Source organism: Chiloscyllium plagiosum, unplaced genomic scaffold, assembly GCF_037043375.1.
Source record: "Chiloscyllium plagiosum isolate Xiang-an unplaced genomic scaffold, Cpla_swu_hap1 HiC_scaffold_38, whole genome shotgun sequence".
NCBI classification, from domain to species: domain Eukaryota; kingdom Metazoa; phylum Chordata; class Chondrichthyes; order Orectolobiformes; family Hemiscylliidae; genus Chiloscyllium; species Chiloscyllium plagiosum.
Genome location: NW_028270176.1, coordinates 81,161,202 through 81,178,448, shown reverse-complemented (window position 1 = coordinate 81,178,448; position 17,247 = coordinate 81,161,202). Strand labels below are relative to the sequence as shown.

General features: G+C 46.7%; 1 protein-coding gene and 2 long non-coding RNA genes across 4 annotated transcripts in view; 2 read left to right on the top strand and 1 right to left on the bottom strand.

The window, feature by feature from the left end:
- The window catches only part of LOC148139665 (uncharacterized), a 481,109-nt gene extending 469,390 nt beyond the window's left edge, over positions 1-11,719 (top strand). The window contains exons 6-7 of one of the 2 annotated variants that reach the window (XM_087980802.1): positions 6,680-6,822; positions 11,548-11,719. In XM_087980802.1, coding sequence (XP_087836928.1) covers positions 6,680-6,822; positions 11,548-11,565 — 161 coding nt within the window. In that variant the 3' untranslated portion in view covers positions 11,566-11,719. Of the gene's footprint in view, positions 1-351; positions 4,712-6,679; positions 6,823-11,547 lie in introns of those variants that run through there. The other variant, XR_015753566.1, reaches the window with a different exon arrangement.
- LOC148139666 (uncharacterized) lies at positions 983-6,671 on the bottom strand. The gene is made up of 4 exons (XR_015753572.1): positions 6,290-6,671; positions 5,274-5,476; positions 4,861-5,149; positions 983-1,104 (listed from the first exon to the last, which is right to left on the bottom strand). It is a non-coding gene; the product is annotated as an uncharacterized LOC148139666 (long non-coding RNA).
- A 2,441-nt stretch (positions 11,720-14,160) lies between the features above and the next one.
- The window catches only part of LOC148139664 (uncharacterized), a 50,257-nt gene continuing 47,170 nt past the window's right edge, over positions 14,161-17,247 (top strand). Inside the window, exon 1 of the long non-coding RNA XR_015753568.1 lies at positions 14,161-16,114. This is a non-coding gene — a long non-coding RNA (uncharacterized LOC148139664). The remainder of the gene's footprint in view (positions 16,115-17,247) is intronic.

The following is a 17,247-nucleotide window of genomic DNA, read 5'->3' as shown; positions in this document are numbered from 1 at the left end:
GATCTGACACATTCTCCCAGACTGAAGGTTCTTCTATCCAGGATCTGCCACCTCCCTGTCTGTTTCCTTTTGTTACATTATTGACTTGCAGCAACTGAAGGGAAAGGAAGTGAACCCAGAAAGGGTGCAGAGTCTAACCAGGGACGGGAAGTGGTGGCATAGATCTGTTTATCAGCAACTCCCGTGAGAATGGGGAGGGTGTACATTAGAGGGTAGTAGAGTCAGAATGGTGGGAGAGAGTAATTGGGTTGGAGGGTTACAGCTTTGGGGGAAGAAAAGGGAAAAGATATTCCAGTGAATTGAGAATTGTCTGCTCTGAATTTCTAATCTGTACATATTACTTTATGCAAGGTGCTAGATGGTGAAGATTTGCAGACTGAAATATCAACATCATGTGCCGATCGTGATAAAGTTAACCAGCATGTGAAGAACCAAAGATGGAGAATCACTCGGCCAAAATCCTGAACACTCTCCCTCCCAGCATTGTCGGTCTATCTGCGCCAAATGGACTGTGAATAGTTCAAGACAGCAGCTCACTACCATCTTCTCAAGGGTAACGAGAGATGGGGAATAAATGCTGTCTGAGCCAGTGATGCCCATATCCTGGAAATGGTTTATATCTCTAGTTGCTGAAACCCAATTGATGTTACTGCAGGATGATGAGGGACGCTGAGTGCATCCTCCAGGAAGAGCACCATCATATTACCCCTGCCTACACCCACACAGTAACACAGCAACGTCACTGGAACAAAAGGCAGTGAAGCCAAAGGAGGGCTTAGATATAGTTCTTCGAGATTAAACCATCAAAGGAGATTGGAGCACAGCAGGAACAGGAGCCTGAGCTGGATGGTCAGCTGCTTCCCATTGAATGGTGGAGCAGGATCGAAAGGCCTCCTCCTGCTGCTATCTCCAACTTTATACACAACCATGGAGCCCGGGTAGGAAGAAGTAGGCAAGGCAGGGATTCTCCAGGCGATTGCACTTCCACATCAGTTTTCAGTGAGGGATGGTTTGATGGATTTTCTTTAACATTTAGGTCTTTCACACAAGGTTTGTGACTTTGTTTTGCTTTAAATGTAAACGCTTATTCCACAATAAATAAATCTAAAAGAAAAGACACAGAATATCTAAATATAAAAGTTTTAAAATTTCAAATGCCCTGTAGAACAAAATCGTGTATACTCCAGGGAAACATTCCCTCCCTTTCTGAATCTTTGGTTTGCTTTCCCTGCTTTTCAGTTCGAGTTCTCTGTGCTGTGAAGCGTTCTTTTTTCTTCTACACAGAAGTGTTATCACATACGGCGGAGCAACCTTCCCACCATCAACATCATCATTACACCGTTTTGGCTTTTGTTAATATATAATCACCGGCAGTAAACCATTTGTAAACCAATTGAATATTTCCAAATAAAGCCCAGTACAGGCCAAGCAAACCATTACAAGTGACAGAATGGGAAGGGACTGTATCAAAGTAGAGTTCTGGGGATTGATCCGCGGTGAAGATAAAGCACTGTATCCCCTGCGGTGCCCACCTCTATCTAAAGGCATCGAGAGCATTGATACACACCACATGCCCCTTCTCCAAGGAAAACCTGCCATGTAGCCTTTATCCTCAATCATAGAATAGAATCCTGACAGTGTGGAAGGAGAGCATTGGCCCGTCAAACCCCACCGCCCATCTGAGGAACATCACGCCCAGAGCACTCCATCCCTGTAACACTGAATTTCCCATGGCTGATTCACCTTGTCTGCACATTCCTGGATCCTGTGGACAATTTAGCACAACCGATACACCTGAACTTCACATGTGTGGACTGTGGGAGGAAACCAGATCACCTGGAGGGGACCCACACTATCATGGGGAGAATATGGGCACTCCACACAGGCCGTTGGCCAAGGCTGGACTCCAAGCTTGTACCTGGTGCTGTGAAGCAGCAGTGCTACAGTCACAATTTAAATCAAAACAGATGATACCTGCTCATTGTCACATTGCTGTTTGTGGAGACTTATGCCCAGAGAGACATCTCGAGGTTCAGAAAGTGGCAATATAAATTCAGTCAACTCCAGCCCAGTTAATGTTATTAACAGCCACACATCAGTATTCCAAGTGTCATCATGTACAAGGTCCAGTCCTGACTCTCATGAACAGTAACATCAGAATCAGAGTCCTGCAGTGATGTGTGAACTCTACCCCACACGGAGCAGGGGGATAACCACTTCCCTGTGTGCACTTACTGGTCTCTCCATCCTGCTGAAGATGCAGCAAATCCCTTGTCACACAGAGAGTTAAACAGCTCCTACCTAGTATGGTCTCGCTGTGGTCTCAGAAGGCCAGGTGAATCACTGAATCCCTTCTCGCACATTGAACGTTTGAATGGCCTCTCCCCTGTGTGGGCTCACTGGGGTCTGGGGGGAGGGATGAATCACTCAATCCCTTCTCACACACTGAGCATCTGAATGGCCTCTCCCCCTGTGTGGGCTCACTGGGGTCTCAGCAGCTGCCGCATTTGAGTGTGTCTCATCCCACACTGGGAGCAAGTGAATGACCTTTTCCCCAGAGTGAGTTCTCTGGTGTTTCCGCCGGTCAGAGCACTGAATAAACCCTTACCCACACACTGAACAGGTGAATGGCCTATCCCCAGTGGGAATGCACTGACGTCTTTGCAGATGAGAGATTTGAATGAATCCTTTCTCACACATGGAGCAGGTGAAGGGTCTCAATCCTCTGTGCCCTCTCTGGTGCCTCAGCAGATTGCAAGAACGAGTAAACCCTTTCCCATATGAGAGGCAGGTGAGTGGCCTCTCCGCAGTGTGACTGTGTTGGTGAGTGTCCCACTGGGAGGGGCAGGTGAATTCCTTCCCTCCTTCCCCACATTTACACAGCCTCACGATGGTCCTGTAATGATGGTGTCTTCCCAGATCACATGACCAGTTAAATCCTCAACCATGCGCACAACATGGGATTGGTTTCTCTGGGGTGTGAATGCTGTTTTCCATTCCATATTACCCAAAATGATCAGGACCTGTGGAATTGGGTGGCTCTCATATCGCTTTCAAGTGTGAATTTCCCATCCGTGAATCCTTTGGCTGTAAAACAAGTTTATTTCTGTCCTTATTGAAATAATATTGCAGGAGGAATTGAGAACAGTTCGTAATTTACTCTATTATTCGCTTCTGATCAGGATCTGATTTCTCTGCTCTCAAGTTTGACATCAGTCTGTGTCACACATTGTTTCTATCCCTTTAAATGAGAACAGCAGTGAAGGACAGTGTTCCTATAAACAGGCAGCCTCTGCACATACTCCAATGGCTCAAATGAGCAACTTAAAGCTGTAGATATGCTTTCGTGTCTCCTAGGGAATGGGAAGAAGCTGGAAAAGAGGCTGGACCACTGAGAGGAAGTGAATTGCCCAGGCTTTGGAGAAGCAAAGACAAAACTGCAGGACAGAGTCTGAGTGGGACTAAGTTTTTTTTTATCAATCGCAACTTTTGTTTTTTTTTGTCCCTCTGACTCCTAGCTCATCCCACAACGCCCAGCTCCAGCTTTCCTTTCAGTTCTCTGAACGTGGAAAACTTGAACAATGCAATGATCTCAGTTATGTGTCCTACTGTCATCATGATGCTGAAAGTAAGTCAGCAACATTTTAAACAACTTTGTGCACTTAACCAGCAGAACTGACACCTCCTCCATTACTTACACTTCTTGACCCATGATACCAGCTTCTATGACAGTTATAATTCTTTGACCACTTGGTTAAAGCCAGTAAGTCAGTTCCAACAACTATTAATAGATCGTATTGAAAGAGGGTGCCCCTCAACTGACATTTATTTCCCAAATGTGTTTTTTTTTAAAACACTTGACATGGCTGGCAACCTGACAATACAGCATAGAGTAAATTGACAGTTTCAGTAGCCACTTCCAATCCATGAAGCAGCCAGTGAATTGATTTCTAACAGCAGCATTGCCCTCTCAAGAGAGATTGAGGAGAATGAAGCTGTCTTCTTGAGCGTATCTAAACATGAAACACTTGAAATGAATAAAATTTTTAAAGAGCTCAATAGGATCGATACAGTAAGGATGTGCTCCCTGGCTTGTGTGTCTGGAATGAAATAAACACCAACTGTGGTATTTTTAACCAGCGTCCCCTTCAGCTGCATCAATGTTGTTTATTTCTGAGCTCATCCAGTTTCAATCTCTTGAGCATTCCCATTGTTAACTGCTGTAATGTTGGGGGCCGTGCAAATTCATGAGATTTGGAATTCTATTCCCAAACCTCAACCATCTGTCATTCACTTTTACTCACTGAGACACTCCTTCAATTTGCCCTCTTTACCAAACTTTTCTTCACCTGCTCTGATTTTCCCTTATTTGGCTCAGAATTAAGTGACCACAGAACTTTTATAGTGTAAAAGGAGGCGATTTGGCTCATCAGCTCCCCAAAGAATCCTCTTCCTTCATGCTTTTCTTCTATCTTTTCCCCATTCTTCCTCTTCCGATGTTGAAGGGAGGCATGGTGGCAGCGGGGTTAGCACTGCTACCTCATAGCGCCTGCCACCCGGGTTCAATTCCCACCTTGAGCAACTGTCTGGGTGGAGTTTGCACATTCTCCCCATGTCTGCGTAGGTTTCCTCCCACTGTCCAAGAATGTGCAGGTTAGGTGAATTGGCCATGCTAAGTTGCCCGTAGCGTTAGGTGTGGGGAATGGGTCTGGAAAGGCCGAAGGGCCTGTTTCCACACTGTAGGGAATCTAATGTTCACTTCATTGTACCTGGCTCCATTAGCAGTGGATTCCTAATCTCAACCTTTTGCAGAATGAGAATGGTTTGTCTAAATGTCGCATGTGCATCGTTGCCAATTACCTTGCATCGGTGCCCCACCATTCTTGATTCTTTCACAAATGGGAACAGTTGGATTATGATTCCTTTTTAACAGCTTCTCTTCCATCCGGGCTGCAGGTTATGTTTGCAGTCAGGAGGAGTCCACGGACAATGTACATATTCACTGTGACAGGTTCTAGCCTCTGTGCAGTTCCCTGAATGGTCAGCTTCCCAACATTCAGTGACGTATCAGTTCCATGTTCCTGATCCTGAGCTGTGCACGGTGGAAGCCACAGGGATGTTGAAGGGTCTTCACTTGGTTAAAAGTAATCTGTAGAACCAGAATGCACAGCGTGAGAGAGACGGGTTACTATCTGAACAATAGTTAGAGGAGAATATGAGAGTCCACTTGGCCCATCAAGTCCAGTCTGCCATTCATCAAAGTCATAGCTCACCCAATTGTGGCCTTCCCTTCATTTTCCTGGCAGGATTTGCTTCTTCTCTGTTCATTTGTCTGCGCCTGGTTATCCAGCGAGATGAAGTGAGTGGGGGCAAGCAGTGGACTTGATACCTGGTTATCCAGCGAGATGAAGTGTGCGTGGACAAGCAGTGGACTTGATACCTTCCAGATCTATTGGACCCTTAGGACACAGGGTGTCTAACAGACACGGAGAAACACATTCTGATTAAATTAGACAGCTTGCCATGTCCCATTCCGTTGTTTTCGACTTTGTTGTTGATTTTGGTTTATTTTAAATTATGGTTTATTTTACATTGATTGGATTAAAAATTAAGTGTAGAAAACAGCGAAGAAGAAGCCCCTTCAGGTCGCTATACAGAGGCTGTAAGCTCTCCCACTGACTGTATAAAAAGCCAATGGACTGTTCTCAGCCCCTGCCTAGTGCTCTCTCCTTTCACATTGGTGAGGGTGCTGACTGGGTGACAGCTTCCCATCCCTGGTGAACATGAGTGAATCCTTTGGTAATTAAACAACAATCTAATAGGTTTTATGGTCACTATTCCTTACAGACAAACCCAAAAATTACTACACTAATTCCCCCTGATTTCACAAGCTGCCTTTCAGTTTATTCTTTATCTCAAACATTGAAAAAAATTATGTCAATTCTAAAGTGTTTTATAAAATGGGTACGTGCAGTTAAGAGACAGATCAAACATCACCCCAAGATCAAAGAGAGATACTTCATTTAATATAAAATGAATAGTGCTAGCTTTTAGAACATTTAAAGTGAGGAGAAACTGTACTTATTCTGCATGGTCTGGGCTTCATGTTAACATGTGCCTTTTTGAAAGTAAACCAATGTCATATGGACATGAAACTGTGGATATGGCGGGGGGACTGTGGGAAGGCTTTCAATTACCCATCCAACCTGTAAACACATTGGTACAGTCAGATCAGGGAGAAATGTTCACCTGGTCGAAGTGAGGGAAAGCATTCATAAAGTCCACTCACCTCCTGGCTCAGCAGTGTCTTCACTCCGTTCTGCTGCTCTGTGTGTGACAAGGAATTCATTCAGACCTCCAGCCTGTTGACACACCAATGAGAGCACACTGAGGAGAGACTGTTCCCCTGCTCTGAATGGGACGAGAAGTTCATTCCAAAACCCCACCTACTGACACACCAGTGAGTTAACACTAGGGAGAGACTGTTCCCCTGCTCTGTGTGTGACAAGGAATTCATTCAGAACTCCCACCTGCAGACAAACTCGTCGGTCCACATTGGTGAGAGACTGTTGCCCTGCTCTGAACGTGGGAAGAAATGCACTGTCATTCAGGTGAATTAATTACGAGCGAGTTCCCACGGAATGACAATGATTGGATGTTTGATTTTGTTTGTTCACAGGATCATCGCATCCCTTTCTGGGGCAGCATTTAACAACCATTCAAACTATCCAGAGGATATTGAATAATCAACCACATTGTCATGTCTCAGTATTCACATGTCGGCCTGACCAGGTGAAGATGGCAGCTTCCCTTCATGAAAGGGTATGAGTGAACCAAATGGGAATTAAAACCAATTGACAGGATACCATGAGGCGAACCTTTTTTAAACAAAAGAATTATATTACATGCGAATTTCACTATTTGCAAACTACTGTCAGTTGGAGTTCCTTAACCACACAATTTTACCGGGACAGCAAAGTTTTATTTCAGGCAAAGTTGCATTATTGTTTAAGCAACTTATACTGTTAATAAGGTATAACAGTATACCTGCTTCATTATGTTTAAATATTGTGTGTGTGTTTTTACACTGATTATGGAGAACATGATTACCTGGAGCAGTTGATCAAATGGCACACTCCTGGTCTCGATAGGTGCAGGTTAATAAAAGTTTTGTTGCTATGTATGGTTAGCATGCAGTTTTGTTGATCAGCTCTTACACCAGTAGTTAACTATCCAGATTCTATGTCACATAGCCATGAGACAAGAGGGTTCAAATACTTGATTGACACAGTAACAAACCGGCCTGAGAAGCAGAGTATTTCAGGGTTCAGTCCTGGATATGGTATCTATATTTGAATAGCATATAGAAATAGATTGGAGAGCAGGAGGCTGACCTACAATCATAACAAGACAGCCCCATTATTCGCCAACAGCCAGTTTGTCTTCTGTATCAGTGAACCATTTCCAACTGTCACAATGGGATACTTTCTTCACATATCATTCATTTCTTAATTAGTTAAATGATTCATTCTTAAACTCGATAAATTCTTTGGAAATTGCGATAAATTGCCAACTGCATATCATCTGTAATTTTAATCATGAACCACCTAAAATCAACAAACTCCATATCCCAAAAATAGTCTGAGGTTGTGGATCAACCACACATTAGGAAGGATGGCAGTGTACCTGAGAGGTCGCAGATCACCCATACAATGGGAAGGATAGCAGGGCCCCTGACAGGGGCAGATCACCCATACATTGGGAAGGATGGCAGGGTCCCTGAGAGGGGCAGATCACCCACACATTGGGAAGGATGGCAGGGTCCCTGAGAAGGGGACAGATCACCCACACATTGGGAAGGATGGCAGGGTCCCTGAGAGGGGACACACCACCCACACAATTGGAAGGATGGCAGGGACCCTGAGAGGGTGCAGTTTATCCACACATTAGGAAGGATGGCAGGGTCAATGAGAGAGGGCAGACCACCTACACATTGGGAAGGATGGCAGAGTCCCTGAGAGGGGACAGACCACCCACACATTGGGATGGATTGCAAGGTTACTGAGAGGGGGCAGATCACCCATACATTGAGAAGGATCGCAGGGTCTCTGAGAGGGGGCAGATTATCCACACATTGGGAAGGATGGCAGGGTCCCTGAGAGGGGACAGACCACCCACACATTGGGATGGATGGCAGGGTTACTGAGAGGGGTCAGATCACCCATACATTGGAAAGGATCGCAGGTCCCTGAGAGGGACAGATCATCCACGCATTGGGAAGTATGGCAGTATCCCTGAGGTGAGGACAGATCACCCACATATTGGGAAGGATGGCAGGGTCACTGAGAGGGGGGGACAGATCACCCAAACATTGGGAAGGATACCAGGGTCCCTGAGAGGGGGCAGATCACCCACACAACGGGAAGGATGGCAGGGTCCCTGAGAGGGGGACAGATCACCCTGATATTGGGAAGGATGGCAGGGTCACTGAGAGGGAGACAGATCACCCATACATTGGAAAGGATGGCAGTAACCCTGAGAGGGGCTGATTACACACACATTGGGAAGGATGGCAGGTTCCCTGAGGGGGCGGGGGGGGGGGGCAGATCACACATACATTTGGAAGGATGGCAGGGTGCCTGAGAGGGGTCAGATTATCCACTCATTGGAAAGAATGGCAGAATCCATGAGAGGGGGCAGATCACCCAGACAATGTGAAGGAAGGTAGTGTACCTGAGATGGGGGCTGATCACGCACACATTGGGGAGGATAGCAGTGTCCCTGAGAAGGACAAATCACTCACACATTGGGAAGGATAGTAGTGTCCCTGAGAAGGACAAATCACTCACACATTGGGAAGGATAGCAGTGTCCCTGAGAGGGACAGATCACTCACACAATGGGAAGGATGGCAGGATCCCTGATAGGGGACAGTTCACCCAAAGATTGGGAAGGATGGCAGGGTCCCTGAGAGGGGGACAGATCACCCACACAACGGGAAGGATGGTAGAGTCACTGAGGGCGGCTGATTAACCCAAACATTGCAGAGGATGGCAGGGTCCATGAGAGGGGGTACATCACCCACACATTGGGGAGGAGAGCAGTGTCCATGAGAGGGGGCAGATCACACAAATATTCGGAAGGATGGCAGTGTCCCTGAGAGAGGGCAGATCACCCACACATTGGGAAGGTTGGCAGGGTCACTGAGAGGGGGACAGATCACCCACATATTCGGAAGGATGGCAGTATCCCTGAGAGAGGGCAGATCACCCACACATTGGGAAGGTTGGCAGGTTCCCTGAGAGGGTACAGATCACCCACACTTTGGGAAAGATGGCAGTGCGCCTGAGAGCGGGCAGCTTACCCACACATTGGGAACGATGGCAGGGTCCATGAGAGGGACAGATCATCCACACATTAGGAAGTTTGGCAGTATCTCTGAGAGAGGCAGATCAGCCACACATTGGTAAGGTTGGCAGGTTCCCTGAGAGGGGGCAGATCACCCACATTGGGAAGGATGGCAGGGTCCATGAGAGGGAGCAGATCACCCACACATTGTGAAGGATGACGGTGTCCCTGAGTGGAGACAGATCACCCACACATTGGGACGGGTGGCAGGGTCCATGGAAGGGGTCCAATCATCCACACAATGGGAAGGATGGCAGGGTCACTGAGAGGGGGCAGATCACCCATACATTGGGAAGGATGGCAGTGCCCCTGAGAGGAGGCAGATCACCCACACATTGGGAAGGATGGCAGAGTCCCTGAGAGGGTGTAGATCATCCACACTTTGGGAAAGATGGCAGCGTACCTGAGAGCGGGCAGCTTACCCACACATTGGGAACGATGGCAGAGTCCGTGAGAGGGACAGATCTTCTACACAATTGGAAACGTTGGCAGTATCTCTGAGGGAGGCAGATCAGCCACACAATTGGAAGGATGCCTGTGTCCCTGAGAGGGGGCAGGTCACCCAAATATTTGGAAGAATACCTACACATTGGGAACGATGGCAGGGTCCGTGAGAGGGACAGATCTTCTACACAATTGGAAAGGTTGGCAGTATCTCTGAGAGAGGCAGATCAGCCACACAATTGGAAGGATGCCTGTGTCCCTGAGAGGGGGCAGATCACCCACACATTGGAAAGGATGGCAGGGTCACTGAGAGAGGGACAGCTCACCGACATATTGGGAAGGATGCAGGGTCACTGAGAGAGGGACAGATCACCAACACATTGGGAATGATGGCAGGGTCCCTGAGAGAGGGCAGATCACCCAAACAATGGGAAGGATGGCAGTGTCACTAAGAGGGGGACAGATCACCCATACATTGGAATGGATAACAGGGTTACTGAGAGAGGGACAGATCACCCTCACAATGGGAATGATGGCAGGGTCACTGAGAGAGGGACAGATCACTCACATATTGGGAAGGATGGCAGGGTCACTGAGAGAGGGACAGATCACCCACATATTGGGAAGGATGGCAGGGTGCTTGAGGGGGGCAGATCACCTACACATTGAGAAGGATGGCGGGGCCCCTGAGAGCGACATATTATCCACACATTGGGAAGGATGGCAGGGTCCCTGAGAGAGGGACAGATCACCCTCACAATGGGAAGGATGGCAGGGTCACTGAGAGGGGGCAGATCACCAACATATTGGGAATGCTGGCATGGTCCCTGAGAGAGGGCAGATCACCCACACATTGGGAAGGATGGCAGGGTCCCTGAGAGAGGGCAGATCACCGACACAATGGGAAGGATGGCAGGGTCCTTGAAAGGGGGCAAATCAGCTACACATTGCGAAGAATGGCAGGTTGCCTGACAGGGGGCAGGTCACCCACCCTTTGGGAAGGATGGCCCTGTCTCTGAGAGGGGACAGATCACCCACACATTGGAAAGGATGGCAGGGTCCATGAGAGGGAGCAGATCACCCACACATTGGGAAGAATGGCAGGGCCCCTGAGAGGGACCGATCACCCACACATTAGGAAGGATGGCAGGGCCCCTGAGAGGAACCGATCACGCACATTGGGAAGGTTGGCCGTGTCCCTGAGGGGGACCGATCACCCACACATTGGGAAGAATGGCAGGGCACCTGAGAGGGGGCAGATCCCTCGCAAATTGGGAAGGATGGCAGTGTCCCTGAGAGGAACAGATCAACCACATTGGCGAATTGGAGAGTTGAAGGGAGTTTTGAGAGAGCTTATGGGCTGATGATCGGTGTAGATAATGTAGATGAAAATGGATTATTCCTATCAACTGAAGGAAATGGACGATTAGTTACAAACGTTAAGATTTTGGACTGATTGACAGGGTGGATTTGATGAAGTGGTTACGCGGAAGGGATTCTATACCCATTGTATCTTAATGATAGATAGTGGAGCTGAGCATCGTGAAGCGCTGTATTTAATCTCCAGTTTCCGTCAAACCATGGGTTTGAATTATCCCAGTACCAGAACCACAAGTGACGTACCTCACATAGTCACATCGATGGGCCTGGGTAATTTCCAGTTTGTGATTGTTCCTTTTCCTCTGTGTGTTTGCAGACCCCTCAAACTCTCTGACACTCTCGGTGACGAAAGCAGAAAATTGGTGACAGACTCTGAAGACAGTGAGATCTCCAGCTGTTCACCGCCGTTCAGATCCCCGCTAACCTTCCTGCTTTAGAGAAATCGGCATGCTTGGTTGGTGGCAGGCTGTGTGGCTCAAATGGACAGCAGTGGGCTGCAAGATAAAGGTTGGTAGTTTGAGACCGTCCAGGTATGGAGCTTGGGTTGTTCCAGATCAGACTATGGGAATACCACCCTACCTCCATTTAAACCGGAAAATCCATGGCAAGATTGAATTGCAACCCAAACTATTGATGATTCTGTGTTTCCTGACCCCACACGGAGTACGATAAGGACAAACACTGCTCTCTCCAGTCCCCCCGCTGTCAACAAAAGGTGGCCACTGCAGCTCCCTGCACAACCCTGGGACACAGCTTACAGAAACTCCCCCCTCATGAACGGCGCTTCCCGTGTGAAAATTTTACATTTAATAAGGTTACGGCTGCAATCCAACCCCTGTCCCCAAGACAGCTTCTAAGCTGCAGGATTTTGTGATGAGAACAGTGTTATGACGTTGAAGGTGTGCCCTCCACCTTTAACTGAGAGTGAATGCTGTTCAGAACGGACAGCTGACAAATATCTGTGATGACCAGCTAGCAGTCTCAGCTTGCCCTGGAAAATTGGAAAGATGTAACATTTGGCTGTGAAACAAATCTGAGTTGGTTTCTAATTAGGAAACAATTCCTATTTTACCAATCAGTTTAAATTATGTCTCAGAATACTAAAATCCAATCGCGCTTCAATTTAGTGTTTAGCAACACTGCAGAACCGAGGACTTCCAGAATGTTGCCTCCACTGATCATTCTCCATGAAACATGCCCAGGTCCTCAGCTGAGGAATTTTGCGGGGAACCTTAGCTCCTTGGCTTTGAACCGGGCCGTCTGCCCAAGGAAAGTAAATGTGGTACTGCTTTTCGTGGAAGGATCAGAGCACGGGAACTCAACTCTGAAATAGAATGGTCATCAGTGCTGTACACATCTGTGCATATTCAGAACCAGGTTGGAGAAAACCGAAACAATGTTTCACCCAGTAATGAAACAGGATTGCATTATTTTTCACCACTCGAGCATGTATGAGCAAGAAAATTCAAAGTCACGTTTGCTGATATGAACAGCACGTTAGAAAGCTCTGCTCATGTCAGTCTGAAAGGCTGCCATCGGGAATAAGGCTCCTCATGCCGGACTTTGACGTGGGGCGTTTATGTGTTTGAGGTGACCCCAACACCCACCACACGACAGAAAGCATCCCCACAAGTAGCTGCTCTTCAGAGTCGTCCAGTGCTAAAATTTACAGCCGTTCAACGCTTCATTTTTATGTTTCCAGGAGATGGTTGTTCTCCAGCGTAACTGGCATCATTGAAATATTAAGAGAATCACGTGAAATTGCTCACAAAGTATAATTGTCAGGGGCGCACAGTTTGGAATGTAGGGCTAGTCTGAAAATGCTGGGACAACTTTCCTTTCATCGTCAGGCATGACCTTAAGGAAGGTTTGTCAACGGAATACTTAAGTTTTTGCTTTCGGCAATATACGGTGAGTTGAAAACTGGAGAGCATAGGTTTAAGGTGAAATAGGTAAAATATAAAAAGGATTTGAGGCACTTTTCCCACACAGAAGGCTGTGCGTGTAAGGAATCAGCTACCAGAGCAAGTGGTGGAGGCTAGTACACTCAGAAGATTTCAAAGGCCATTGGATGAATTTCTGGATAGGAAGGGTTTAGTGGGATAGGGGCTAAATGCTGAGAAATTGTTTAAAATGCAATTTCAGAGATTTCGAAGCATTAATGCTCGGGGACAGTCCGAGGACAATCAGCCAGAAACGACTCCCAGATCCTTCAGCAGAGCAATTCCATATTATGCTCCCAACATATATTGGAATCTAAGTGCACTGTCACCTCCCGAAAAACTCTGAAATGAGGGAAAACAAAGAACCGAATATGAATGAGCCATGAAAGGTGAATATTCCCAAACACAGTCTCGTTTAGATTAGTTAGCCCATCCGATCAACAATGTGGCAGTGCCTGCTGCCCACGTCTCCAGGACAGAAGTGAAGGAAATGAGAGAAATGTAAGACCATATGACATCACAACTAACCGGAATTATTTTCCCATTCGCCAGAACACCAAATAATGAGAAGTAAAGTTACTGCAGGATTTTGTTTCACACCAGCGATGTAATATCAATCTCCGTTCGGTTTCAGCAAAAACAGTGAACAACACAACTTGGCCGGAATATGAAGCAGGAGTGGAACCGTATGAGGTCCGGGCTTTTCGTGTTGGAGGCGAATGTGATCACGACAGCGTGGACACTGGCAGGTTGGAGAGGGTGCACTCTCCCACATAAGAGATACATTTCCAATAAGCAAAGTAAGTTAGTCGTGTTGGAATTTAAACACTGAACATCAACACACTGCAGTAAAACCGGCAAAGCACACAAATGGTGGGATTCAAACACACGCCTCATTAGACATTCGAGCCAAAATGCAGCGCCTTCGACCACTCGGCCACAAGACCAGCCGCCGCAGTCGTACATTTTCTTACACTTTCAATGATGCGCCTGCAAAACAACAGAAGCAAAGTCACAGGGAAAGAGATACCCCATTCCTGTCCTGCTCGCACAGCTGCTGGGATCTGCCCAGCTACAATAACAATTTTGCAGTAGATAATGATAAACCTTCAATCCATACAAAAACCAATGACGAGCTGATCCTACCTTCTGAGGCTCGTTTGAGCCACAAATGTGATGTCTGTATGAGAGAATGAATATTCGATTCTGATTCAACAAAGAAACCATGAGCTGCATGATATTACTGGAATTGCGATTCTTGCCTGCACAATGATTTCGCCCATTGCTGCAAGATAAAGGTTGGTTTACACGGAACATGGAACATACTGGACAACAGGGAAAATGCACAAAGCTGAGCAGGCCGTGTTCCACATCATACCGTGCAGCATACTTACGGTTACGACGTCTGTTTTGCAGATTTAACGTCCCAAAGAATATTCTCGACCTGAAAAGTGGAGGTAGCATTACAATCCGAGAAGGACAGATCACAGAAATGCAGTTTCTGTTCACGTCAATCTAAAAGGCAGTTTCTGAACATAGTAACAGAAGTCAAAAGGTAATTACCTCATCCCACCCGCCTCTCCGGAAGAGGTGCGAACTGCCCTTGAGTGCTTTTTGTTCTCGATGTGAAGAGCTTTCACGCCTGAGTCACCTTCACGTCTCTGGCTGCTGAGTGAATCACAAAGAAGGAATTTCACCAGAGCTGCAACAGCCTCACTTCCCCACTCGCCCTCCCCGTTTACATTTTCCTGCTCGTCAGTGATTTAAAGAAAAGCAAATGGATGCGATGTCATTCTGTAGCCTCTCTGTCGATTCCTCCGTTTCAGTTCCAACATGGCTTAGATCTCGGGGCGGACCTTAATACTAGCGACGCTATGAAAGCACAAGTCCAAAGGTTCCTCTGAGAGTGTTATTTCTTTCATTGCTGTTGCTGATTGAATGAGTCACTAACGTGCGAACTGCTCCAAAATATGATACAGGACCTCTGGTGCCAATTCTCGCACGGTGAATAACGACAGACAGCTTCCAAATGAGGTATTTCAGAGACGACCTTGGGGTATATTTGACAGGCAGACAAGTTCAGGAATTCGTGGTGCACTTTGACACCAGAGCATCTGCTTCTTTCCTGTCTTTGAACTGAGCCGCCTGCTCAAGGAATGCAAATGCGGTACTGCTTTTCGTGGAACGATCAGAAAGCGGTAACTACACTCTCAAACAGAATGGCATATGATCAGAACCAGGTTGCAGAAATACTTTACAATGCTCTGCACAGTCATGAAATGGAGTTGCATTACATTTCACTGCGAGAGCAGATTTGTTCCAGCATATTCGAAGGCCGGTTTGCAGATGGGAAAGCATGCAAGAAAGCTCAGCTCTTGTCCATGTAAAAGGCTGCAGTTGAAGAGCAAAGCAGTTTCTGCCCAGTTTCAAACTGGGGACCTTTTGTGTGTTCGGCGGACGCGATGACCACTACACTCCAGAAACAACAACATCCGGCCGTGCTGCGGCTCAGTGGCGTCCAGCACTGAAAGCTGAATCCGTTCTCCGTTTTACCTTTCTGTTTCCAATAGCTCGTTGTTGTCCAGCGTAATTGACATCTTGAAAACGTACAAAAAAGACACGTTAAACTGATGACAAAATATAGACAAAGATGTCGTCAATGTTTGGACCGTCGGGCGAGGTGGAATAGGCTGGAACGACTTTCCCTGCAGCGTAACGGCTGCGACATGACCTTATGGAAGGGTGGTAAACTGAGTATTTATGTGTTTTACCCAAGTTGGTGTGAGTTGAAAACTCGACAGCATAGCTTTAAGGTGAGTGGCTGAAAGTGACAAAGGACCTGAGGCACATTTCTCACAAAGAAGATTGTGCGTGTTTGGAATGATCTACCAGAGGAAGTGGAGGAGGCTATTACACTCAGAAAATTGCAAAGGTAATCTGGTGAGTTTCTGGATAGCATGCGTTTAAAGGGATTGGGGCCAAATGCTGGGGAACGCGACTTGTTTAATTTTGGCTATGTGGTGAGCATGGACGAGGTCCACCGAAGTATCTTTTTCCACGGTATACCCCAATAACATCATGTTGCTTCCACCAGCTTTAAAGGATTTCTTTTTAGCGGAGTTTGCCATCGCAGTCAGTGGCACAATCATTTAGTCTGTTCGACTGCTCACGGGAGAGGTAGTATTGTGAAACACTGCAGAAACGAACGACTTCCTTACTTTAGCTCCGACTGACCATGCTCTGTGAAATTTTCCCAGATCCTCAGGTGAGGATTTTTGCTGCTGGAAGTTACCTCAGAAACCCTGTCAACTCGAAATGTATTGAGCGAATCGCAAAACAGAAAGCATTTAACACGGAACAGAAACAAAACTGGCATACCTCATGCATTTTCAGACACAGAGATGCATGAATGCAAAATGTGATACAGTCCGGGGGCATGAGTTATAAAGTAATCTCACAACTAACAACAGGGCATTTCCAAACTACTCTTTCAAACATTTTGGAGCCTGAGTGCACCTCCACTTCCCAGACAATGCTGAAAAGAGAGAAAGAAAGAGCATCATAAGAATTGGCCATAATAAGTGAATTTCACCAATCACAGTCTCGATTAAATTACCTTCCCCTTCCGATGTTTCCAGGACGGAACTGAAGGAATTGGGAGAAATTCAATAATATATGACATCGAAATTCATTGGAGCGATTTTGCCATTGGCCAGAAAACCAAATAACGACGAGTCGTGTCACCGAAAGACTTTGTTTCACAACAGCGATGAAGTAACTGTCTCCATTCGTTTCCAGTCAAAATTCAAAATGCCTGGAACATAAAGCAACAGTAGAGGTGCTGGCGATTTTTCACACGGGAGGCGAACACGATCATGACAGCACAGATACTTCCCCACACGACAGTTAATTCCCCGGGAAGCAAAGCCATTTTTATTCTGTTTAAACATCAAAACAGCTGGGATCCTCATAGTATTTTTAGAAGCTCCGTCGTTGGAGCTTGTCAGCAGAAATGGCAGCGGTGGGATTCGAACCCACGCCCTTGTCGAGACTGGAGACTTCAAAATTTGGGA